General features: G+C 36.1%; 1 protein-coding gene across 1 annotated transcript; it reads left to right on the top strand.

Moving 5' to 3' along the window:
- The first annotated feature begins 1,424 nt into the window (after positions 1–1,424).
- Positions 1,425–18,802, top strand: LOC117085540 (UDP-glucuronosyltransferase 2B9). The gene is made up of 6 exons (XM_033214535.1): positions 1,425–2,212; positions 3,821–3,969; positions 9,267–9,398; positions 12,931–13,018; positions 13,857–14,076; positions 18,273–18,802. The coding sequence occupies exons 1-6, from the start codon at positions 1,492–1,494 to the stop codon at positions 18,550–18,552; spliced, it is 1,590 nt and encodes a 529-aa protein (XP_033070426.1). The 5' UTR covers positions 1,425–1,491; the 3' UTR covers positions 18,553–18,802.
- The last annotated feature ends 8,854 nt before the right edge of the window (positions 18,803–27,656 follow it).

Raw genomic sequence — 27,656 nt, forward strand, 5'->3', positions numbered from 1 at the left:
AATTCTGTTACATCATTAAGTTCCACCTCTAATTATAGTTATCTTTCTAGTTTTATTATATTTGCAATTACTTTTTCCATGGAAGTTCTGTTATAGGACGAACAGGTTCATATGCTTACTGTTAAACAATTGTCTAATTACACTGAGACGTCAGGTTTGACAGCAAAGAAGGAGTTTAATATTTGCAGGGCACTGAGCAAGGAGATGAGAAGAGAATCTCAAATCCAGCTCCTCAAGGAGCTCTGGGCTGGAGGTTTTAAGGAGATCATAGATGGTGATGGACTGGAAAATTTGGGTAATTGATTGTTCAGGGTAATAGGGACAAAGTTATCAGAACAAGAAACAATATTATTTGCTGAGTCAGTTCCTTGTGGTGTCCTCTAGATCAGCTGGCATCAGTGAGGTCCTTCAGACTTGCTGAGTCAATAGTTTTATCAGTGTGCTGGACCTGAAGGAATATCTCAGAAGGAAAGTTGATCATTTCATAATGTTTAAGTTATTATCTATAGAAGAGATAAGAGGAACTACAATCTCGTAACAAGGTCTGCATAATTCTAGGACAATAGCCAAATAACTATGAGGAAGTGAGTCAGAGAACAAGTTAACCTAATGATTAATGCTGAATGTACTACAAGCTTGATTTACTTTTCTCCTTTTCTCTCTTTATCTTTGATTACTTTCACAAAGTTTATAAAGATAGTGTCATCTTCACACTCTCAATATCTTACATGATGGTTGTAAGAATCAACGTGTATATGCTATATCATAAGTGAACATTTAAAATATTATGTTATATAACAGAAACCAGTCACAAAATACCACATATTGTATGATTCCATGTATTAAAAATCATCCAGAATAGGTAAATCTATAGAGATAGAAATGCAATTAGCAATTACCCAGCACAGGGGAAATGCAGAAACTAGAGGTGGAGAGGAAAAGGCTAAAGGCTATAGGACTTATTTTGGGGAGATAAAAGGGCTGTCAAATAGATTGTTGTGGTAGATGCACAATTCTGTGAATATACTATGAAACAGTAAATTGTACACAATAATTGATACATTGTATGATATTTAAATTATACATCAACAAAGGGTACAAAAATATATGTACCATATTTTGTCATTGTATCTTTAGTTTTGTGTTAAATGGGCTGGAGAAACATGACTTTTCACTGCTACTATTCTGGACACTCTTCTAAAATATATTGCATAAGACAAATGGCATGTCCATACAAGATCCTTGATATTAACTGAAGGATAGCACTCAGAAACATAAACGGGAAATTAATCATATCTGTGTAAACAGGTCATTTATCTTCATTTGTCTCCTTGCCATCCACATGCTCGGAATGTTGATTTAATGATATTGTATGTACTTTGAAGTATAAGGGTTACATTTTAACTTCTTGGCTAATTTATCTTTGGCTATAACCATGAGAAATGACAGAAAGGAACAGCAACTGGAAAACAAGCATTGCTTTGCACCAGGATGTCTGTGAAATGGACTTCAGTAATTCTGCTAATACAACTGAGCTTTTACTTTAGCTCTGGGAGTTGTGGAAAGGTGCTGGTGTGGGCGGCAGAATATAGCCATTGGATGAATATGAAGACAATCCTGGAAGAGCTTGTCCAGAGAGGTCATGAGGTGACTGTACTGGCACCTTCAGCTTACATTCTTTTAGATCCCAACAACTCATCCGCTCTTAAAATTGAAGTTTTTCCTACATTTTTAACTAAAACTGAGTTCGAGAATATCTCCATGCAAGACCTTAAGAGATGGTTAGAACTTCCAAAAGATACATTTTGGTTATATTTTTCACAAATGCAAGAAATGATGTGGATGTTTGGTGACATAATTAGAAATTTCTGTAAAGATATGGCTTCAAATAAGAAATTAATGAAGAAATTACAAGAGTCAAGATTTGACGTCGTTTTTGCAGATCCTCTTTTTCCCTGTAGTGAGCTGCTGGCTGAGCTATTTAACATACCCCTTGTGTACAGTCTCCGCTTCAGTCCTGGCTACATTTTTGAAAAGCAATGTGGAGGATTTCTTTTCCCTCCCTCCTACGTACCTGTTGTTATGTCAGAATTAAGTGATCAAATGACTTTCATGCAGAGGGTAAAAAATATGCTCTATATGCTTTCTTTTGACTTTTGTTTCCAAATGTATGACTTGAAGAAGTGGGATCAGTTTTATAGTGAAGTTCTAGGTAAGTATTTTTTTTCAATCTGTAACTTATTTGTGTCTTTGAGGCAGAGCCTATATAAAGCTATAAAGTCAGGGTACTGGGGTTTTGGTAAGTGAATTTATAAAACGAAAATACAAGATGATCTATCAATCTCACAAATATTATAGAAAAGCTTAAATTACAGGGACAGCCGGGCGCGGTGGCTCAAGCCTGTAATCCCAGCACTTTGGGAGGCCGAGACGGGCGGATCACAAGGTCAGGAGATCGAGACCATCATGGCTAACATGGTGAAACCCCGTCTCTACTAAAAAAATACAAAAAACTAGCCAGGTGAGGTGACAGGCGCCTGTAGTCCCAGCTACTTGGGAGGCTGAGGCAGGAGAATGGCCTAAACCCGGGAGGTGGAGCTTGCAGTGAGCTGAGATCCGGCCACTGCACTCCAGCCTGGATGACAAAGCGAGACTCTGTCTCAAAAAAAAAAATAAAATAAAAAAAAAACAGGGTCAGTTAAAACCCTGTGGCTATCATTCACACAGAACACCCCAGGAAATCATAAACCTATGTATTAGTGCCTCTAAGACTTTAAGCAATTACACATCTTTTTTAGTATATATTGTTTTTCATCTTAAATACAGTAAAACCCATCAAATAACATCTTACTGAATGCATAGATTTAGAATGAGTAGTTACACATTTTTTTACAACTATCTATATAACTGCAGAAATTATTTTTTTCTGTAAAGCTTAGTTTTCTTACATAGAAATCAAAAGATATTCCCATGTTAACCGAAGGTTTCCTTCACAGTAGAGAGAGAGAATGTCTATATCTCCGATGCAAAAATCATTAAAGATAATTTGAAATTTGTAATGTTTCTATACTCTTTCATTAAAGAATTGGAAACCACTCATTTAAAGTCCAATCACCTTATTGGAATGTGAAGGTTGTTATAGCTACATAGTTGTTTTTCAAACTATGTCTCTTTATTAAAAAATATAAGACAGATTAAGGTTGAGTACAAATCTTTGTTTCAATAATTTCTGAAAAATTTCTAGCTATAATTTACAAATATATTTACTTAAAGATAATATTATTAAGATCTTAGCTTGAATCTAAAAGAGTACAAAGTTTTCAGCCATACTCTCCACATAGTCCACAGTTCATTTGCAGAACCAAAGATAAAAGAATTAACTTAATGAGTTGTATAAACTAGACTATTTCTTAGAAAATTATTTTTATGGGTGAAGTAAAATTAATTGACTATGGAGCTCAAAGAGTTGTTTAAATGTCCATATGATACTATTGAAGCTTTAAAAAGAAAAGAAATTGATGTTTCATTCTCTGTGGCTTATTTTAATAATTATTTATGATTGTGAGTATACTGATGTGACATTGGAGATGTAGCTTAACCTCATAATTCTCCTACTACTTTGCCTTGCTTATAAATATACATGGGCAAAATAAATAATACATAAAATTAAATTATGTCTATAAATGAACATATGTATATATTTTTCAAAGCACAGACACTTTGCCTATATTTTTGCCTTCATTATTCTAACCCCTTTCAGAAAATTACTTAATGTAATTATCTTGTGTCATCCACCTTTTCTTTTTTTTATTCTTGTCAGGAAGACCCACTACATTAATTGAGACAATGGGGAAAGCTGACATATGGCTTATTCGAAAATCCTGGAATTTTCAGTTTCCACATCCACTGTTACCAAATGTTGATTTTGTTGGAGGACTCCACTGCAAACCTGCCAAACCCCTACCTAAGGTAAACATACTGTCATTGGTTTTATTTTGTTGGCTTTGAATTTTCAGTAGAAATGATTCTACAATATTCATTCAGAGTGTTTGACTTACACTGAAAGAAAGATGGGAAGTGGGTGGGGTAAAGCAGATATCAATTAGAATTCATGTACATAGTGATACTATCACACGTATGTGAGTTTTATGAGTACTACTAATAGAGGGGAATACTAAGGAGACTTCAAAAATAGAGTTGGTTAAATTAAAGTCTTCATTATTTAACACCTAAGAAGGTATTGATCATTTGTTCAAATAATATTTACAAAGGGATTAGCACAAAACACAGGTAAGTGCAGAATTTTCAGTGAAAAAAAAAATGGACACAGTTTCTGTGCCCACATACCTTACATTCTACTTCAAAAGATAGAATATGTGCAAGTAATAAAAATTATATAAAATCTATTATCTCAAGGAAAAACCCAATGTCAAGAAAGCATCAGTGGAGATAATAGAAAGTATCCTGGAGTCACTGATTACTAAAATGAGAGCTGAACAATATGCAGGAATAAGTAAAAGAATGACAGGGAGAGACAGACAAAAGAAGGAAAGCAGGTAAAGTCGTCAGGTTAGTTCTCAAGTCCTCAGGTTTAATTTGCAGGGAGAGATTAAGAATCAGATGATGCTGAGAGGCAAATTAGAGCCAGATACATATTAGGAGTTGAAATATTTATTAAGCACATTAAAAAACTATGAAAAAGAGTTAAGAAAGAAAGATATATGAAAAGATTCTCTTCTTTAAGAAGAGCTTTCAAGATATTCAATGATTAAATTGCAGGAGGGCCAAAATAAAGAGTCAACCATTCAGGAAATTTTGCATGGATTCAGGTAACAGATGATGGAAAAGTGGACTAGTATGTTGATAGAAATAATGATACCTACATTTACAAAAATAGTGACAACTTTATGTTGTGTTGTGTGGAAAAATATTAACACAGACAAAACACTTGAAGTGTCTCTAGCCTGTAGTCAGTTACTCAGAAATATTATTTATTTTGCAGTTATTGTTATTTTGTTATTATTACTAATACTACTAATTACTTAACATGTGCAGGTCACTTGAGATATCATTCTTCATTTAATAGAGCCAGATTTTTCAGCACATCAAAATTATATTATCTTGCAAAGTCATAGTTGACAGACACCCTATGGACTTGATTAAAAGTAGACTTATCAGTTTTGACAGTAAGATGAGCTATCGGGAGAACCTGCTTCTGATGGTTAATGTGGGTTCTTTTCTACTTCCTAAGTGTCTGGCTGGGTTGAGAAATAAAGAGAAAGAGCACGAGAGAGAAATTTAAAGCTGGGTGTCTGGGGGAGACATCACATGCTGTCAGGATCCGTGAAGTCCCCCGAGCCGTAAAACCAGCAAGTTTTTATTATCAATTTTCAAAAGGGGAGGGAGTGCACAAATAGGATGTGGGTCACAGAGATCACATACTTCACAAGGTAATAAAATATCACAAAGCAAATGGAGGCAAGGTGAGATCACAGGACCACGAATGAGGTAAAATTAAAATTCCTAATGAAGTTTCAGGCATTGTCATTGATAACGTCTTATCAGGAAACAGGGTTTGAGAGCAGATAACCTGTCTGACCACAGTTTATTAGGTGGGAATTTTCCTCCACCTAGTAAGTCTGGGAGCACTATAGGAGACTGGAGCTTATTTCATCCCTTAGGCTTCGACCATAAAACATGGGATGCCTTAAAAAGGGGCTGTCTATAGGCCTACCTTCAGGGCACATTCGTTTCTCAGGGATGTCCCTTGCTGAGAAAAAGAATTCAGTGATATTTCTCCTATTTGCTTATGAAAGAGGAGAAATATAGCTCTGTTCCGTCCGACTCACTGGTGGCCAGTTCAAAGTTACCTCTCTTGTTCCCTGAACATCGCTGTTATCCTGTTCTTTTTTTAAGATGCCCAGATTTCATACTGTTCAAACACACGTGCTCTACAAACAATTTGTGCAGTTGACACAATCACAGGGTCCTAAGGCGACATTCGTCCTCCTCAGTTTACGAAGAAGATGATGGGATTAAGAGATTAAAGTAAAGACAGGCATAGGAAATCACAAGGATATTCATTGGGGAAGTGATAAGTGTCCATGAAATCTTCACAATTTATGTTCAGAGATTACAGTAAAGACAGGCATAAGAAATTATGAAAGTATTAATTTGGGGAACTAAAAAATGTCCGTGAAATCTTCACAATTTATGTTCTTCTGCCGCGGCTTCAGCCGGTCCCTCCGTCTGGGGTCCCTGACTTCCCACAGCAATGAGCTAGTTGAAATTCTAAAATTCTCCCATGGGTCATAAGGATCTTCACTAGTATCACAGCTTAAAACACTTCCTCAATAAAATAAATGTGTTCCTTTAATATTTGCAAACTCAGTTTCACTTGATCTTACTAAAGCATTTAAATCATTCTTCATTGAGACCCCAGGGGTTTACATATTACAGCATAAACATACCCTGTGAAAGCAGATGATTTTTGACATATGACAAGCAACTCATTAAAACTCCCTGTGTCAACTTGTCTTAACATCATAGCTGCCTGACAGAGAAGCACAGAGATAATGAACAATGCATGTATAATAAAGACCAAATAATTTATACCTATTGTATCTGAATAGTGCCCTTAGTTTCAATACCAAAAAAATTCTGTCAGCATATAAGATTATATTCTTTATGAAAGAACAAAATAAACCTGCATATTGTAAATTAATATCACACTTTTAAAACATGTGTACAAAGCAAACATTCTTTATCACATTATTAAGTAATCTCTTAAAATATAATTTTTGTCCACATAAAACTGAGATTTTATTTCATTGTTAAAACTCAATATCTATGTTGAATGCAAATTGCATGGGCTTTATATGATAACTTTCTCAAGAGGCAAAAGCTGAGGTAAGACTAATGAAAAATCTATGCCACCCTGCCCTACTCTTGAAAGATTTCCCCACTCACACTAAGGGAAACCGATGGTGTCAGTAGGAAGGGGAAGAGAGTAGGACTTGTAGAAGGACAAGAAAAAGGAGGGGTAGTAGTACAATAGTGATAATTACTACTATTAGCTATTGTTACTAATTTGCAGAAAGATTTGAATGCAAGTCAGTGGTTGTGAGATCAGTTCTTTGTTTATTATGTAAAATAATTGCTAACCCAGGTTGCTTTCATTTCAATTAAATATTAGATTCTCAGATAATTTCTATATAAGAGAATAAGACACGACAAAATGCATCAGGTGTTTGAAAATGAATATTGCTGTAAGTTTTATACTATATTCACATGAAATCATACAGAGAAAAAAATTAATCAAGGTATACCTGTTCAACATTATGGAAAATATGCATGAAATTAACATTGGAAGTAGTCCAACATCTTAAATGAAGGAATGATTAAAAACTTATACTATGTGCATACAATAGCATTACAATAATTTTATCAATGAAATATTCAATTACACTGTCAGCCATAACACAAACAAAGGGAGTTAGAAAATGATAAACGTAACAAGATGACAAGTTTTTGCAGGAGGAAAATGCATACACAATAAGATTTACATTTTCTAAATAAGTGTCACATGCATACATTGAGCTATATAAATAGGACAAAAGCCATGATGAAAAAACATATTTTACATAAATAATATCACAACATAGAAATTTTAGAAAAATTTTACTTAAAAAAATTTTCATGCTTTTATAAAATTTCTTACATTAATCTTATATTATTTTTATTACATTATCACAGAAGAAGAAACAACCAATCCATATCAGTGATGAATCTGTAAGCAGAGGATAGGTTCCTTCAACACTGCATGGGTAAAAATGGCTCTCGGCATCAAGCTAGTGAGGTGAAACACTGAACACCAGTTACAGGAAATGTGCATAACAGTCAACTGCAGTCACACACAATACCTACATGCCCCAAGTATTACCTAGAATAGCAGTACAATGACTCTTACATCAAGATTAAAAATCATATTTTAAAAATGCTCTGTAATATGTGGTCTGCACAGTTAACATTTGGGCATTTTTTCTTTGTTTTGTTAAGAACCAAAAGGAAAAGTTTTACCACAGTGATTAAATCTGAAAGTATTTCAGTTTAAATATTGGCATACATTGGAGAACGCAAGTCAGAATAATTCGCAATCGATTGCAGCCAAGCACATCTTCACCAGGAGTGTAATGTGGTGTGAGCGAGCTGCTCAAAAGAGAGACAAGATCTCCCCTGAAAAAAGGTCTGGTGGCCTCTTCTATCCTGATGCAAGTGCTGCCTCTGAGACACAACAAAGTGATGATGAGAGTTCCTCACATGCAGTTATAAATAGCACATCAGTTTAACAGTGTGATTTCAGGTCAATAGGTGTTCCACCTAAACAATAACCTGAACATATGATCAGACAACTAGGTAACTGCATACTGTACAATTTTGTATTATAAATAAGACTCCTGGACTAATTCACAGAAATTCCAAATTACAATACCAAACTCCAGAATGTCAGTGGTTCTAACCATAAGCTTTTATTTTTGTTTAGCTTTTCAAAAACTACCGGAAAACTCTGACAAACTTTAAGTGAAGTATAAAGCACTGTAGAGAAACATAAATGTAGATATAAAATTATCCCAACAGTGAGTAGCTTATCCTCAGAGCTCATAGTGAGGGAAGAAAACACTAATGGATTCCAACTAAAAGAATCCTACAGAAAACCTGCCTGAAATCAACACAAGTGATTTAGTAGAACAACAGTATAGAATTAAAGCTGAGTGGTGCCACTTTCCAAGAACCTATATTAGTAATTTTAGTATTATAAGAGAAGAGTGTGTGTGTAATATTTTTAACATTATCTCCCTGACTACAATGTAATAGCTCCATTTCTTTTCTCCGTTACACACATGCACACAAATACATACACATTCACACATAGTTACACAAATATCCTTAACAGAGTCCACCTATCTCACATTATGTATCTAATTGCAAAAAACCTGAGTGATTGAGTCAGTTAAAAAATATTATTTACTCCAATGATTACTCAAAATACCTGATTTTCTCTCTTTAGTAATTTGTCCCAATTCTTTCAGTAGTGCCTGCTGTACTGTTACTCTTTTTTTTTTTTTTTGAAAATGATATCTTCTTTATTCATGTTGAGAGTTCACAGATAATAGTAACAACCTTTCCTCCAAGGTGTCAGCTTTCACCTTTCATTGGGTTCCCACCATATGTTGGATGCCCCGGTGATTGCTATCCTTTTTTCACAGGAAATGGAAGAGTTTGTACAGAGCTCTGGAGAAAACGGTGTTGTGGTGTTTTCTCTGGGGTCAATGGTCACTAACATAAAAGAAGAAAGGGCCAACGTAATTGCATCAGCCCTTGCCCAGATTCCACAAAAGGTAACATGAAGTGTCTTACTGGTGTGGAAAACTACTGAAAGAGGCTGTTAAAGTTTGTAAGTAATCCAATTATAGAAACTTCTGACAAATGTGAAGTTGGCCAAAAGGTGAAAAATCAGAACAAGGATATTCCTGTAGAAACAGTGATAAGTTTGAAAATTGTGGTTGCATTAAAAAAAAAAAATTGTTGTTAAGTATGAACATTCCCCTATGTAAATATGCGGACATTAAATTGTGTGGAGAAAGGTATTTAAAAAGTGTATGGAGACTTTTCACCTCCTGTCCCTCACCTCCTGTCCCATAAAATTCTGAATTGTGTATGTGATCTACATAGAAAGAATATTAAAGAGTAGATTGAACTCTTTATAGCTGAACATAACCTTAAATGTGCTTGTATAGCATCCACCGACAGAAGTCATAGTTGTGCCTCAGACTTAGAGGTTGCATGTGGCCCTGGGGGGGTTTCTACCCTTGGTATGCATGAGTGGTTCCCATTAGCATCAGTGGGAACTCACTACTCCATATGTATCCACCAAAGGCAACTTGAGACCCACAGTAATTTTTAATTTCTGATATTAACACTCATACATATTGCTGAATTTAACTCAATATATTTCAGGTAAGTGAAAATGGTGCTTAATGTAGTCTTTAGAATGACTTTCAGGTGTTTTCATAAAAAATGTGTATACAGAACTGCATCCTTGTAGAAATACAAGTAAGACTTATGATCATTTTCTTCAGAACAGTTTTCCTAATCTCAGCAGTATCCAATGAGTGAAGAACACTTGACTGATTTTTGGGCCACCTCTATTACTTATTGTACTCTGGAAGCTCTTGGTGAATGTTTACAATTATGGAATGTAATATTTCTATTTGCACTTTAAGTCAGATGCTTATATAAAATACCTGACAACAAATGGAGAAGATTGGCTCTGTTAGTAATTATGCGGTATATACTTTATTTAAAGATCTGTGGTAGTACAACATGATTGAATGTCGTTAATTTAGGAATAATAACTGCCACATGTGGGGAGCAGGGGAGTAAGGAAAATGAATTCCAATCCTGTGATTAAAAGTGTAAACTATAGGCCAGACATGGCAGCTCACGCCAGTAATCCCAGCACTTTGGGAGACCAAGGCGGGTGGATCACAAGGTCAGGAGTTCGAGACCAACTTGGCCAACATGGTGTAACCCTATCTCTTCTAAAGATACAAAAAATTACCCAGGCATGTTGGCATGCACCTGTGATCGCAGCTACTTGGGAGGCTGGGGCAGGAGAATCACTGTAAGAAGTGTATCTGAGTAATGTTCAGGGTACTATTCAGAGAAAGAACAGCCTAGGCTGACAGACAACTTGTCCAAGTATCCACACAGCCAGATAGATTTAGAGAAAGAGAAAAAGTAGCCAGCCCTGCCGGACTGCACCCAGCCAATGTCTGAAGCAGGAAGATGAAAGAGAAAGGGTGGAGATGGATCCTGCCCTGAAGGTGGACTCTGCGCAGTATAAAATGTGGCCCGACAAGGACTCTGCACTATCAGATTAACAACTCCTCTCAATGGAGGAAGCAGAAGAAAACATAGAAAGGAGTCAAACAGAAGGAAGCCAGGCACAGAAACAAGTTCAGATGCCCACTCTATAAATTATAGTAGAAATTTATTTTCTTCTATATAGAATAAGCCAGTGACCTTTGTGTATTTGTCAATTACCTTCTAATTTCCTGCCTGATAAAGCTTTCTGTAATGACCTCTTCCAACCTTTTGCTGAAACCTGAGTTACTTTAACACTGATGTAGCAAATAAAAGTTAAACACTGTAAATTATTGTTCAGTTTATGAGGATTGCTTGGGAGTTTCAAAATTAGTAACTTAAACATAAAATGTCTTGGCTATAGCAGAACATATTGATCACTGTTGTCAAAGCTTTGTGGCACGTTGTCTCGGTGTTAATAATCAGTTGACCAAATTGAGCAAAACACAATTTTGAGTTTATTCCATAGCTGTATTTTTATTCATGATACCAACAGGTTCCTCATTTCTATGCCAAAAAGTATCCAAAGTTAGAAATACTGATAATACTCTGAATTTGTGTCAAAAATGGTCACTTGAAATTTATTTTGGAAGTAGAGCTTGATAATTTATAATTCCAATGAATTATACATACTACCTTTGCAGCATTAATCTCTTTCTTATAAGTAGCTTATTTATGTTCTCGCTATTTTGTCAATCAAGGGACAACGGGCTCTAACCTATACACAAGTAGGTACATGTGAACTACTTGTCAAATTACTCAAAAAGAAATGAATACATTCAAATTAAATTTGGAAGATGAAAACTAATATAAAATACATAAAAGAAAAGAAGCACGCAGGCCATTATGAAATTGTTAGCTTTTTACACTAGAATTATAATGAATAGTTAAAATTTTTTATACATTTCTTAGAATATTTTTATTTTTAAAAATTAATTTAAGTTTTATTTTTAGCTTTTAAGTTCAAGGGTATGTGTGCAGTTTTTTTACATAGGTAAACTTTGTCATGGGGGTTTATTGTACTGATCATATCGTCACCCAGATACTCAGACTAATATCAGTTAATTATTTTTCCTGATCCTCGTTCCCCTCCCACCCTCCACCCTCCAATACACAGCAGTGTATGTTGTTCCTGTCTATATGTCCACATGTTGTCATCTTTCACCTTCCACTTATAAGTGAGGATATGCCATATTTTTATTTCCATCCCTTTGCTAGTTTGCTAAGGATAATGGTCTCCAGCTCCATCTATATCCCTGCAAAATACAAAATTTTGTTCTTTTTTTATGGCTGCATAATATTCAGTAGTGTATATGTACCATATTTTCTTTATTCAGCCCATAATCAATGGGCATTTAGGGTGATTCCATGTCCTTGCTATTGTGAATGGTACTACAATTAATATATCTGTGCATGGGTCATTATAAAAGAACAATTTACGGTCTTTTTGTTACATATCCAGTAATGGGATTGCTGGGTTTCATGGTATTTTCCCCTCTTGGTTTTTGCAGAATTGCCACTGTCTTCCACAATGGATGAACTAACTTACATTCCAACCAACAGAGTATAAGCAAGCCTTTTCTGTACAACCTTACCCACATCATGATATTCTGACTGGTGTGAGATGCTATCTTATCATGGTTTTGATTCGAATTTCTCTAATGATCTGTGATGTTAAGCTTTTTTTTTTTTTTTTTTTCATATGATGGCTGGCTGCACGTAGGTTTTCTTTTAAAAAGTGTAAAAATTTTTTTAAATACTTGAACTTTTCATTGATAATCCAATTTTTTCTAAGGTACTATTTTGGAAAATCATGATTTCCTTATGTGCCTAGCTAATTATAAAAGTTGAGAAAATTAAATGTGAGTATTCTATTTACATCAGTCTTTGAGTAGTTCTGATGTACTAACATCCCTTGATCTCATTCCTATCTTTTTACACTTCTAACATTCTATACCTTTTGAATTCCACTCATGGAATAAGATATTTTCTTTACTGCAACAGGTTCTGTGGAGATTTGATGGGAAAAAACCGGATACCTTAGGCCTCAATACTCGACTCTATAAGTGGATACCCCAGAATGACCTTCTAGGTAAGACTCTGGTGAATAAATATTGGATATATTAGTAACAGCACATTAGAGTGTTAATAGTTAATCATGAAACAAGCTTTTTGAATATTTGTTAAGGAAAAAGAAAATGTAACTTCTTTATATTTATTTATCAGTCCTAGAGGAAAAAAATACGCTATAATTATTGGCATTTTATGACATACACTCACATTCTTTATGGTCAGAATCAGCAAGAATCTTTATTTCAGGTGTTACTACATCTCACAGAACTTTTCAATAACTTCCTGAGCTGTCTCTCTGTCTCCTATTTCTACAGCTTTACACCTGTTGTTTCCTCTCCTGCAGGGTTATTTCAAGTGCCACCAAAAATAATAGCTCTTCTATCACCAGTGATTCTGTATTTTCTGAAGGATTAAATTGCTAATCTTAATCATAAAGTGATGACAGGTCATGATGAAGTGTGACCTGTCCTTCCTCAATCCTAGCACCACCACCAACCCATTGCCTGCTGCCTTGCACACCCCACCTATCCACACTCTGTGACTGCACTTAAAACAGCAATTCACTTCATGCCCATCTCTTTGCTGTCTTCTTTATTGCTCATTTTAAAACTCTAGATCACACTTTTTCATTAGTCCAACTGGAAATCTTGTATTATTTTGCAGTCTGAAGTCATACACACCATGCAGCCTTCACTTGCATACCCAGCACAAGTACGTGTTTTTTCCTCTGAAGTCTGAAAAGCAATAGCAAATTAGTTCAATGTGTTATCTAGAAAACATTGTCACTTTCAGAGCCTTTCATTGTGCATCTCATTGTATTCCTATGAATATTTTTTCTAAAATTCATCCAATCCTAGGTCATCCAAAAACCAGAGCTTTTATAACTCATGGTGGAGCCAATGGCATCTACGAGGCAATCTACCATGGGGTCCCTATGGTGGGCATTCCATTGTTTGCCGATCAACCTGATAACATTGCTCACATGAAGACCAAAGGAGCAGCTGTTAGATTGGACTTCGACACAATGTCGAGTACAGACTTGGCGAATGCACTGAAGACAGTAATTAATGATCCTTTGTGAGTAGAACAATATTTTTCACTAGGTGGTATTTATAGATAGCTTCTCTTGTCAATAGTGAGTATGAGTTTCATCCTTTTTATAAGAGAGTAATTCTGAAAGAATTTAAGTGATTTAACCAATCTGAAATCTGCTTTTATTTTTTATCAGTTATTTAAAAATTGTGTTTGAAACCCGTATGTCTAATGAATAGCCAGTTAGTGAAACAATTTTCTACACAAAAATACTTTTAAAATGATATAGATAATATAAAAAATACATTTCTTTTTTTTTGTAAAAATACATTTCTTAAGATTTTAACATAATGAATCCATAATAGAAAGGAAGAATAAATGAAATAATATAATAAATATTTTAATTAAATATCTAAAATGCCTCAGAACATGATGATTTTCCTGCTGAAAAATTAACTTTTATTATCATTATTGTAATGGACTTGAAAATGAGATTTAATTTTGATACTGTAAAATCCTCCTCTTTGTGGTATAAACTCCAAATATATTTACTATGTTTACAGAGCCATGAAGCCATCATTATCCCATAATTTTAGAACATTTTTTATCAGCACAAAAGAAACTACAATGACACAGAAGTCACTTCCTATGACCATTCTGCCTTAGTCTAACACTAATTTGTTTTCTTTCTCTAGAGATTATTCTCTCTAGAAAAATTTCATATAAATGGAATTATACAGTTTATGGTGCTGTGTAAATGACATTTCACCTAGCTTAATTTTTTGTTGTTTTTTATGGTGTTAGTTTTATTCATGTTGTTGTGCATTTTAATACTTCATTTCTTTTTATAGCAGTTTAATATTTTTTAGTAAGGATACATCATATTTTAGTTGTTAACTTCTCAGTTCATTGGCCTTTGATTGTTTCCAATTGTGGTTACTAGGGATATTGCTACACAAGTTTTTGCATAAACCTGTTTTCCTTCCTTTTGGATTGATACTACAAGTGGAATTGCTGGCTCATGTGGGAACCATATGTTTATGAAGAACTACCAAACTGTCTTCCAAAGTACTTGTTTCATTCATCACTACCACCAGCAGTACAACGTGATTACAATTCCTCCATACTTTTGCCAAACGTATTATTATCTGTCTTTTTGTGAAAGCCTTCTTAGTGGGTGTAAAATGATCTCTCATCCCAGTCTCAGATTGCATTTTCATTACAGCTAAAGACTTTGAGAATCCCTGTGTGTGCTTACTGATCATTCGTGTATCTTCTTTGAAAACATGTGTACTACAGTCCTTGGAACATTTTTAAACTTTGCTATTTGTCTTATTATTAAGTTTTAAGAACTATTTATATATTATGGGTCATGTCAGATATATAATTTTTAAAAGTTTTGTCCTATTCTGGGTACACTAAATTTTCCTTTCTGATGATGGTCTTTGAAACACAAAAAATACAATTTTAAGTTAAATTTTTAATAATTGATTTTTTCACACCCAAAGATATCAATGTGCAAAATTCCTTGCAGCATCCAGCTATCATCAATTCAGCATTTATAACTACTCTCAATAATGCTTTTAAAGAAGGAGAGTATCATCTAAAGGAATACATTAAAATTACTTTATCACAAAAAAGAAGGTTAATGAATGATAAAAATACCTTTAAAGAAGATAGGAAATAATTGAAAAGAAACACAAACCAACTTGGACAAATAGAAAAAATATATATAAAGCAAACTGGTAGATTTAAATGTGATTATACAAACACTTTCACTCAATCAAAACAGACTAAAAAAAAGCAAATAATGTGTAAAGACATAAAACATTTGAAGAGCACAATTAATAAATGGAATCTTATGATATAAAATGATACACACACATGCACATATGTACATATACAATACACATATATGTATTATATATCAACTGGAAGAAACATTTTCTTAGAGGATGTCAAATAGTTATTTGAAGTGATATGTGGTGGGCAATAACTCAAGACTTAGTAAATATAATAAGATTCAATGTCATAGAAACTGTATGAAGCAGCATAGTGGAAGTAAGGGAGGTTATAAAAACTATAACTAACATATCTTTAAATTTTAAAGATCAAAAAATACACTTCAAAAAATGTTAAAGTCAAGAAGTGGATCATAATTATGCATCTACTTTTATCTCAGCAATTCTACTCTCAATTATATACCCAAGAGATATGTATAAATATATAAATCTAATACCATCTAGAAGAATATTTATGACAGAATTGTCAATAGTGTCTAAAAATTGTTAGCAACCCAAATATGTATTAATCACAAAATGAAGAAATAATTTGTGTTTTCTAAATCAACAAAATACTACACAGCAATGGAATTACAGAAGAACTGCGACATTAATAAAAGACACTAATGAGTACATATTATATAATTCAATTACATAAACAAGCAAAACTAATGTATGCTATTCAAAGTCAGGCTAATACTTAATTGGAGGACAAAAGTAGTGACTAAATGGATCAGAAAAAGAGAATGATTCTAGGCAGGTTGTAATATCCTATACCACAATCTGAACAGTAGGTAAGTAGATATCTTCACCTCAAAATAGTGTTCAAGATGATCTTACATTTTTGATCTATTCACTTAGTGTATGTATATTTATCTTTTGTATCTAATATTTAAATGTTTATTTTATGAGATATAATGCATTTTACAATTCTAGGAATCAAATAGCAAAATAAGCACAGAAAATAGAGAAAATCCTAAAGGTTCCATCATAGTGTGGTCAATAAAAGCCTCTCTTAGAAGTAACATTAGAAGGAAGCCACAAAAAGGCAGAGAAGCATGCCTTGGTTGTAGCAAGACAGAATACTCCAAGAGCAGGAGAGAGGGAAAAAATGTATAAGGTGCTAAGATGAGAACACCTTTGGGAGCTTAAAGAAAAAAATAGAAGGCCAATCTAGAAGACAGTGTGCGGGGAAAAGTGTTAGGAAAAGAGCTTGCCAGTGTCTTACAATGTAGGGTTCTGTAGACCAAATAACAGAGTTGGATTTTATTCTTTAAATAATGAGAAGTCAGACAAAAGTCTTAATCAGGGGAGTGCTATAAACTGACATTAATTGCAAAAAATCATCCTGGCTACAGGGTGGGAAACAGTAGGAGACAAAAGAGTAATGTAGAAGCAAAATGGCTAGCTATGAGGCATGTCACTCACCATGACACAATTACTGTTTAGGAACCTAGAGATGATAATTCTCATATTGCATTTTCACAGTCTTTCTTACAGCACTTAAAATGGTTCACGATGTGGAGCACGTTCTCCGTATGTCTGTTTGAGAACTAACAGTGCAATTGAATTGTTTATAATACAAAGGATAAATGCTTAAGGGATGAATATCCTATTTTTTTTTCCATGATGTGAGAGTTTCACATTGTATCAAAACAACTCATATACCCCATAAATATATACACTTAATATGTACCCACAAAAAGTATAAATTAAACAATTAAATGCAAATTAAAATGCCTTATATTTTCTCTGCTTCAAAAAAATGAACTTTCTCACCTAATATTCAATTTCTACTTTAGAAAATATTTGTCAATGAGAAAAGTCCAATTTAAAAGCCAAACTTTCTATGATTACTCAAATTAAAGTACACAAATTCTATGTCAATTCTTTGACATTTACTTTGAATTATTTGGCACTTTAAAAGCTTTTCATAAACTTGATATGCACAGGCAAGTTAACTTACTTTCAGTGTTAGCAAGGGAGGAGATCACTCCTCATATTGTCTTATGCCCAATTTCTGCCTCTAAAGAAAAAAGAAGTAAATACTAAAATGCAGAAATGAAATCCACAAGCAGACAGCCTGGTGCCACACTCTGGGCCTGGTAGTTAAAGAACGACCCCTAACCTAACTGGTTATCTTATCTGTAGATTACAGGCATCTTATGGAAAAGCGTAGCAAAAATCCCTGTCCTCTTCTGTTCCATTCTGATTACTGGTGCATGCAGCTCACAGGCACGTACCCACTGCTTGCTCAATCGATCACGACCCTCTCATGTGGACCCGTGTAGAGTTGTGAGCCCTTAAAAGGGAAAGCTCACTTGGGGAGCTCAGCTCTTGAGACAGGAGCCTTGCTGATGCTCCCAAATGAATAAACCCCTTCCTTCTTTAACTCGGTGTCTGAGGGGTTTTGTAAACGTCTCTTCCTGCTAAATTAGTATTTTTATTTTTATCCTTCAGATATAAAGAGAATGTTATGAAATTATCAAGAATTCAACATGATCAACCGGTAAAGCCCCTGGATCGAGCAGTCTTCTGGATTGAATTTGTCATGCGCCATAAAGGAGCTAAACACCTTCGGCCTGCAGCTCATGACCTCACCTGGTTCCAGTACCACTCTTTGGATGTGATTGGGTTCCTGCTGGCCTGTGTGGCAACTGTGATATTTATCATCATGAAATGTTGTCTGTTTTGTTTCTGGAAGTTTACTAGAAAAGGAAAGAAGGGAAAAACTGATTAGTTATATCTGAGATTTGAAGCTGGAAAATCTGATAGATGAGATTACTTCAGCTTATTCCAGGAAGAAAGGTTATGATGCAAGATTTCTTTCTTCCTGTGACCAAAAAATAAAAATAAAAATAAAAAAATTTCAAAATTTACTTTGTCAAATAAAAATTTGTTTTTCAGAGACTTACCACCCAGTTAATGGTTAGAAATATTTTGTGGAAATGAAGAAAACAATTCAGAAAACACAAAATGATGTAAATCCATGTGAGCTTGTATTGAAATTTGTTGAACTTATATTGAAATTTGTTGTTATAATTCATAGTTTATACAAAAATATTTACTCAGCTTAACTATATTTCACACATTGTACATAAACACAAGAACATGAAGAAGTCCACTGACAGTATTCTGAGTGCTGTTTTGCACATACTCAGAATAATTTCGCTTCATTTTGAACAGGATTGTATTGTTTTAACTGCTACTAAAGAAACTATTACATAGTGAAATTGTATGGAAAGTCCCTCTTCCTTTTGATATTTTAAGATGAGTAGTATTGCCATCAATGGAACAAAGCTGGATGAAGAATGACTATGATGAATTGAGAGAAGACTTCAGTCGATCAAACTTCTCAGAGCTAAAGGAGGAACTACGTAACCAGTGTAAAGAAAGTAAAAACCTTGAAAAAAGAATGGATGAATGGATAACTAGAATAATCAATGCAGAGAAGACCTTAAAAGAACTGATACAGATGAAAACCATAACACGAGAACTATGTGACAAATGCACAAGCTTTAGTAACTGACTCAATCAACTGGAAGAAAGAGTATCAGCAATTGAAGAACAAATGAATGAAATAAAGTGAGAAGAGAATGAAGAGAAAAAAGAGTAAAAAGAAATGAACAAAGCCTCCAAGAAATATGGTCTTTATGTGAAAAGACCAAATCTATGTCTGATTGGTGTGCCTGAAAGTGATGGGGAAAATGGAATCAAGTTGGAAAACAATCTGCGGGATATCATCCAGGAGAACTTCGCCAACCTAGTAAGGCAGGCCAACATTCAAACTGAGGAAATACAGAGAACACCACAAAGATGCTCCTCAAGAAGAGCAACTCCAAGACACATGATTGTCAGATTCACCAAAGTTGAAATAAAGGAAAAAATGTTAAGGGCAACCAGAGAGAAAGGTCGGTTTAAGCACAAAGGAAAGCCCATCAGACTAAGAGCAGAAATCTCGGCAGAAACTCTCCAAGCCAGAAGAGAGTGGGGGCCAATATTCAATATTTTTCAAGAAAATAATTTTCTTTTTTTTATTTTTTAATTTTTATTATTATACTTTAAGTTCTAGGGTACGTGTGCATAACGTGCAGGTTTGTTACATATGTATACTTGTGCCATGTTGGTGTGCTGCACCCATCAACTCGTCAGCACCCATCAACTCGTCATTTACATCAGGTATAACTCCCAATGCAATCCCTCCCCCCTTCCCCTCCCCGTGATAGGCCCCAGTGTGTGATGTTCCCCTTCCTGAGTCCAAGTGATCTCATTGTTCAGTTCCCAACTATGAGTGAGAACATGCGGTATTTGGTTTTCTGTTCTTGCAATAGTTTGCTGAGAATGATGGTTTCCAGCTGCATCCATGTCCCTACAAAGGACAAGAACTCATCCTTTTTTATGGCTGCATAGTATTCCATGGTGTATATGTGCCACATTTTCTTAATCCAGTCTGTCACTGATAGACATTTCGGTTGACTCCAAGTCTTTGCTATTGTGAATAGTGCCACAATAAACATACGTGTGCAAGTGTCTTTATAGCAGCCTGATTTATAATCCTTTGGCTATATACCTAGTAATGGGATGGCTGGGTCATATGGTACTTCTAGTTCTAGATCCTTGAGGAATCGCCATACTGTTTTCCATAATGGTTGAACTAGTTTACAGTCCCACCAACAGTGTAAAAGTACTCCTATTTCTCCACATCCTCTCCAGCACCTGTTGTTTCCTGACTTTTTAATGATTGCCATTCTAACTGGTGTGAGATGGTATCTCATTGTGGTTTTGATTTGCATTTCTCTGATGGGGAGTGATGATGAGCATTTTTTCATGTGTCTGTTGGCTGTATGAATATCTTTTTTGAGAAGTGTCTGTTCATATCCTTTGCCCACTTTTTGAATGGGTTGTTTTTTTCTTGTAAATTTGTTTGAGTTCTTTGTAGGTTCTGGATATTAGCCCTTTGTCAGATGAGTAGATTGCAAAAATTTTCTCTCATTCTGTAGGTTGCCTGTTCACTCTGATGGTAGTTTCCTTTGCTGTGCAGAAACTATTCAGTTTAATTAGAACCCATTTGTCAATTTTGGCTTTTGTTGTCTTTGCTTTTGGTGTTTTAGACATGAAGTCCTTGCCCATGCCTATGTCCTGAATGGTATTATCTAGGTTTTCCTCTAGAATTTTTATGGTTTTCGGTCTAACATTTAAGTCTCTGATCATCTTCAATTAATCTTCATATAAAGAGTAAGGAAAGGATCCAGTTTCAGCTTTCTACTTATGGCTAGCCAATTTCCCCAACACCATTTATTAAATAGGGAATCCTGTCCCATTAGTTGTTTTTGTCAAGTTTGTCAAATATCAGATGGTTGTAGATGTGTGGTATTATTTCTGAGGACTCTGCTCTGTTCCATTGGTCTATATCTCTGTTTTGGTACCAGTACCTTGCTGTTTTGGTTACTGTAGCCTTGTAGTAGAGTTTGAAGTCAGGTAGCATGATGCCTCCTGTTTTGTTCTTTTGACTTAGGATTGTCTTGGCAATGCGGGCTCTTTTTTGGTTCCATATGAACTTTAAAGCAGTTTTTTCCAATTCTGTGAAGAAACTCATTGGTAGCTTGATGGGGATGGCATTGAATCTATAAATTACCTTGGGTAGTATGGCCATTTTCACGATATTGATTCTTCCTCTCCATGAGCATGGTATGTTCTTCCATTTGTTTGTGTCCTCTTTGATTTCACTGAGCAGTGGTTTGTAGTTCTCCTTGAAGAGGTCCTTACATCCCTTGTAAGTTGGATTCCTAGGTATTTTATCTCTTTGAAGCAATTGTGAATGGAAGTTCATTCATGATTTGGCTCTCTGTTTGTCTGTTACTGGTGTATAAGAATGCTTGTGATTTTTGCACATTGATTTTGTATCCTGAGACTTTGCTGAAGCTGCTTATCAACTTAAGGAGATTTTGGGCAGAGAAAATGGGTTGTTCTAAATATACAATCATGTCATCTGCAAACAGGGACAATTGGACTTCTTCTTTTCCAACGGAATACCTTTTATTTCTTTCCCTTGCCTGATTGTCCTAGCCAGAACTTCCAACACTATGTTGAATAGGAGTGGTGAGAGAGGGTATCCCTGTCTTGTGCCAGTTTTCAAAGGGAATTTTTCCAGTTTTTGTCCATTCAGTATGATATTGGCTGTGGGTTTGTCATAAATAGCTCTTATTATTTTGAGATATGTTCCATCAATAGCGAATTTATTGAGCGTTTTTAGCATGCAGGGCTGTTGAATTTTGTCAAAGGCCTTTTCTGCATCTATTGAGATAATCATGTGGTTTTTGTCTTTGGTTCTGTTTATATGCCGGATTATGTTTATTGCTTTGCATATGTTGAACCAGCCTTGTATCCCAAGGATGAAGCCCACTTGATTGTGGTGGATAAGCTTTTTGATGTGCTGCTGGATCCGGTTTACCAGTATTTTCTTGAGAATTTTTGCATTGATGTTCATCAGGGATATTGGTCTAAAATTCTCTTTTTTTGTTGTGTCTCTGCCAGGCTTTGGTATCAGGATGATGTTGGCCTCATAAAATGAGTTAGGGAGGATTTAAGAATGTTGAATATTGACCCCCACTCTCTTCTGGCTTGTAGAGTTTCTGCTGAGAGATCTGCTGTTAGTCTGATGGGCTTCCCTTTGTGGGTAACCCGACCTTTCTCTCTGGCTGCCCTTAACATTTTTTCCTTCATTTCAACTTTGGTGAATCTGGCAATTATGTCTTGGAGTTGCTCTTCTCGAGGATTATCTTTGTGACATTCTCTGTATTTCCTGAATTTGAATGTTGGCCTGCCCTACTAGGTTGGGGAAGTTCTCCTCGACGATATCCTCCAGAGTGTTTTCCAACTTGGTTCCATTTTCCCCCTCACTTTCAGGCAACCCAATCAGACATAGATTTGGTCTTTTTACATAATCCCATACTTCTTGCAGGCTTTGTTCATTTCTTTTTCTTCTTTTTTCTTTTGATTTCTCTTCTTGCTTCATTTCATTCATTTGATCCTCAATCGCTGATACTCTTTCTTCCAGTTGATCAAGTCAGTTACTGAAGCTTGTGCATTTGTCATGTATTTCTCGTGTCATGGTTTTCATCTCTGTCAGTTCCTTTATGGCCTTCTCTGCATTAATTATTCTGGTTATCAATTCTTCCACTCTTTTTTCAAGATTTTTAGTTTTTTTGTTCTGGGTATGTAATTCCTCCTTTAGCTCTGAGAAGTTTGATGGACTGAAGCCTTCTTCTCTGATCTCGTCGAAGTCATTCCCCATCCAGCTTTGATCCGTTGCTGGTGATGAGCTGCGTTCCTTTGGAGTGGGAGATGCGCTCTTATTTTTTGTATTTCCAGCTCTTCTGCCCTGCTTTTCCCCCATCTTTGTGATTTTAACTGCCTCTGGTCTTTGATGATGGTGACATACTGATGGGGTTTTGGTGTGGGTGTCCTTCCTGTTTGATAGTTTTCCTTCTAACAGTCAGGACCCTCAGCTGTAGGTCTGTTGGAGATTGCTTGAGGTCCACTCCAGACCCTGTTTGCTTGAGGGTCAGCAGCAGAGGCTGCAGAAGATAGAATACTGCTGAACAGCAAGTGTAACTGTCTGATTCTTGCTTTGGAAGCTTCCTCTCAGGGGTGTACGCCACCCTGTGAGGTGTGGGGTGTTGGTCTGCCCCTAGTGGAGGATGTCTCCCAGTTAGGCTACTCAGGGGTCAGGGACCCACTTGAGCAGGCAGTCTGTCAGTTCTCAGATCCCATTCTCTGTGTTGGGAGATCCACCACTCTCTTCAAAGCTGTCAGACAAAGTTGCTTGCATCTGTAGCAGTTTCTGCTGCTTTATTTTGTTGTTGTTATTGTTGTTGTTTAGCTGTGCCCTGTCCCCAGAGGTGTAGTCTACAGAGACAGGCAGGCCTCCTTGAGCTGCTGTGAGCTCCACCCAGTTTGATATTCCCAGGGCTTTGTTTACCTACTTAAGCCTCAACAATGGTGGGCACCCCTCCCCCAGCCTCGCTACTGCCTTGTGGTTAGATCGCAGACTGCTGCGCTAGCAATGAGGAAGGCTCCATGGGCGTGGGACCCTCCCAGCCAGGTGTGGGATATAATCTCCTGGTGTGCCCGTTTGCTTAAAGCACAGTATTGGGGTGGGAGTTACCCGATTTTCCAGCTGTTGTGTGTCTCAGTTCCCCTGGCTAGGAAAAGGAATTCCCTTCCCCCTTGTACTTCCCAGGTGAGGCGATGCCTCACCCTGCTTCAGCTCTCGCTGGTCGGGTTGCAACAGCTGACCAGCACCGATTGTCTGGCACTCCCCAGTGAGATGAACCCAGTAACTCAGTTGAAAATGCAGAAATCACCTGTCTTCTGTGTCGCTCGCGCTGGGAGCTGGAGACTGGAGCTGTTCCTATTCAGTCATCTTAAGAAAAGAATTTTCAACCCAGAATTTCATATCCAGCCAAACTACATTTCAGAAGTGAAGGAGAAATAAAAATCCTTTACAGGCAAGCAAATGCTTAGAGATTTTGTCACCACCAGGCCTGCCCTACAAGAGAGCCTGAGGGAAGCACTAAACATGGAAAGAAGGAACAACAGGTATCAGCCATTGCAAAAACATGCCAAAATGTAAAGTCCATTTATGCTAGGAAGAAACTGCATCAAGTAATGAGCAAAATAACCAGCTCATATCATAATGTCAGAATCCATTTCACACATAACAATATTAACTGTAAATGTAAATGGACTAAATAGTCCAATTAAAAGACACAGACTGGCAAATTGGATAAGGAGTCAAGACCCATCAGTTTGCTGTACTCAGGACACCCATCTCACATGCAGAGACACACATAGGCTCAAAATAAAGGAATGAAGGAAGATCTACCAAGCAAACAGAAAACAAAAAAAGGCAAGGGTTGCAATCCTAGTCTCTGATAAAACAGACTTTAAACCATCAAAGAAAAAAAGAGACAAAGAAGGCCATTACATAATGGTAAAGAGATCAATTCAACAGGAAGATCTAACGATCTTAAATATATATGCACCCCAATACAAGAGCACCCAGATTCATAAAGCAAGTCCTTAGAGACTTGCAAAGAGACTTAGACTCCCATACAATAATAATGGGAGACTTCAACACTCCACTGTCAACATTAGACAGATCAATGAGACAGAAAGTTAAGAAGGATATCCAGGAATTGAACTCAGCTCTTCAGCAAGCAGACCTAATCTACATCTACAGAACTCTCCACCCCAAATCAACAGAATATACATTCTTCTCAACACCACATCACGCTTAATCTAAGATTGACTACATAACTAGAAGTAAAGCACTCCTAACCAAATGTACAAGAACATAAATTATAACAAACTGTCTCCCAGACCACAGTGCAATCAAACTAGAACTCAGGACTAAGAAACTCAATCAAAACCACTCAACTACATGGAAACTGAATAACCTGCTCCTGAATGATTACTGGGTACATAACGAAATGAAGGTAGAAATAAAGATGCTCTTCAAAACCAATGAGAACAAAGATACAACATACCAGAATCTCTGGGACACATTTAAAGCAGCTCATATAGGGAAATTTATAGCACTAAATGCCCACAAGAGAAAGCTGGAAAGATCTAAAATTGACACTCTAACATCACAATTAAAAGAACTAGAGGAGCAAGAGCAAACACATTCAAAAGCTAGCAGAAGGCAAGAAATAACTAAGATCAGAGCAGAACTGAAGGAGATAGAGACACAAAAAACTCTCCAAAAAATCAATGAATCCAGGAGTTGGTTTTTTGAAAAGATCAACAAAATTGATAGACCACTAGCAAGATTAATGAAGAAGAGAGAAGAATCAAATAGATGCAATAAAAAATGATGAGGATATCACCACCGACCCCACAGAAATACAAACTACCATCAGAGAATACTATAAATACGTCTACGCAAATAAACTAGAAAATCTAGAAGAAATGGATAATTTCCTGGACACTTACACTCTCCCAAGACTAAACCAGGAAGAAGTTGAATTCCTCAATAGACCAATAACAGATTCTGAAATGGAGGCAATAATTAATAGCCTACCAATGAAAAAAAGTCCAGGACCAGATGGATTCACAGCTGAATTCTACCAGAGATACAAGGAGGAGCTGGTACCATTCATTCTGAAACTATTCCAATCAATTGAAAAAGAGGGAATACTCCCTAACTCATTTTATGAGGCCAACATCATCCTGATACCAAAGTCTGGCAGAGACACAACAAAAAAAGAGAATTTTAGACCAATATCCCTGATGAAATATGGTCTTTATGTGAAAAGACCAAATCTATGTCTGATTGGTGTGCCTGAAAGTGATGGGGAAAATGGAATCAAGTTGGAAAACAATCTGCGGGATATCATCCAGGAGAACTTCGCCAACCTAGTAAGGCAGGCCAACATTCAAACTGAGGAAATACAGAGAACACCACAAAGATGCTCCTCAAGAAGAGCAACTCCAAGACACATGATTGTCAGATTCACCAAAGTTGAAATGAAGGAAAAAATGTTAAGGGCAGCCAGAGAGAAAGGTCGGGTTACCCACAAAGGGAAGCCCATCAGACTAACAGCAGATCTCTCAGCAGAAACTCTCCAAGCCAGAAGAGAGTGGGGGTCAATATTCAACATTCTTAAATCCTCCCTAACTCATTTTATGAGGCCAACATCATCCTGATACCAAAGCCTGGCAGAGACACCACAACAAAAGAGAATTTTAGACCAATATCCCTGATGAACATCAATGCAAAAATCCTCAATAAAATACTGGCAAACCAGATCCAGCAGCACATAACAATGTTTATCCACCATGATCAAGTGGGCTTCATCCCTGGGATGCAAGGCTGGTTCAACATACGTAAAGCAATAAACGTAATCCAGCATCTAAATAGAACCAAAGACAAAAACCACATGATTATCTCAATAAATACAGGAAAGGCCTTTGACAAAATTCAACAGCCCTTCATGCTAAAAACACTCAATAAATTCGCTATTGATGGAACATATCTCAAAATAATAAGAGCTATTTATGACAAACAGCCAATATCATACTGAATGGACAAAAACTGGAAAAATTCCCTTTGAAAACTGGCACAAGACAGGGATACCCTCTCTCACCACTCCTATTCAACATAGTGTTGGAAGTTCTGGCTAGGACAATCAGGCAAGGGAAAGAAATAAAAGGTATTCCGTTAGGAAAAGAAGAAGTCCAATTGTCCCTGTTTGCAGATGACATGATTGTATATTTAGAACAACCCATTTTCTCTGCCCAAAATCTCCTTAAGTTGATAAGCAGCTTCAGCAAAGTCTCAGGATACAAAATCAATGTGCAAAAATCAGAAGCATTCTTATACACCAGTAACAGACAAACAGAGAGCCAAATCATGAATGAACTTCCATTCAAAACTGCTTCAAAGAGAATAAAATACCTAGGAATCCAACTTACAAGGGATGTAAAGGACCTCTTCAAGGAGAACTACAAACCACTGCTCAGTGAAATCAAAGAGGACATAAACAAATGGAAGAACATACCATGTTCATGGAGAGGAAGAATCAATATCGTGAAAATGGCCATACTACCCAAGGTAATTTATAGATTCAATGCCATCCCCATCAAGCTACCAATGAGTTTCTTCACAGAATTGGAAAAAAACTGCTTTAAAGTTCATATGGAACCAAAAAAGAGCCCGCATTGCCAAGACAATCTTAAGCCAAAAGGACAAAACTGGAGTCATCATGCTACCTGACTTCAAACTATACTATAAGCCTACAGTAACCAAAACAGCAAGGTACTGGTACCAAAACAGAG

This window comes from Trachypithecus francoisi, unplaced genomic scaffold (assembly GCF_009764315.1).
Source record: "Trachypithecus francoisi isolate TF-2019V2 unplaced genomic scaffold, Tfra_2.0 Lachesis_group1, whole genome shotgun sequence".
NCBI lineage: Eukaryota > Metazoa > Chordata > Mammalia > Primates > Cercopithecidae > Trachypithecus > Trachypithecus francoisi.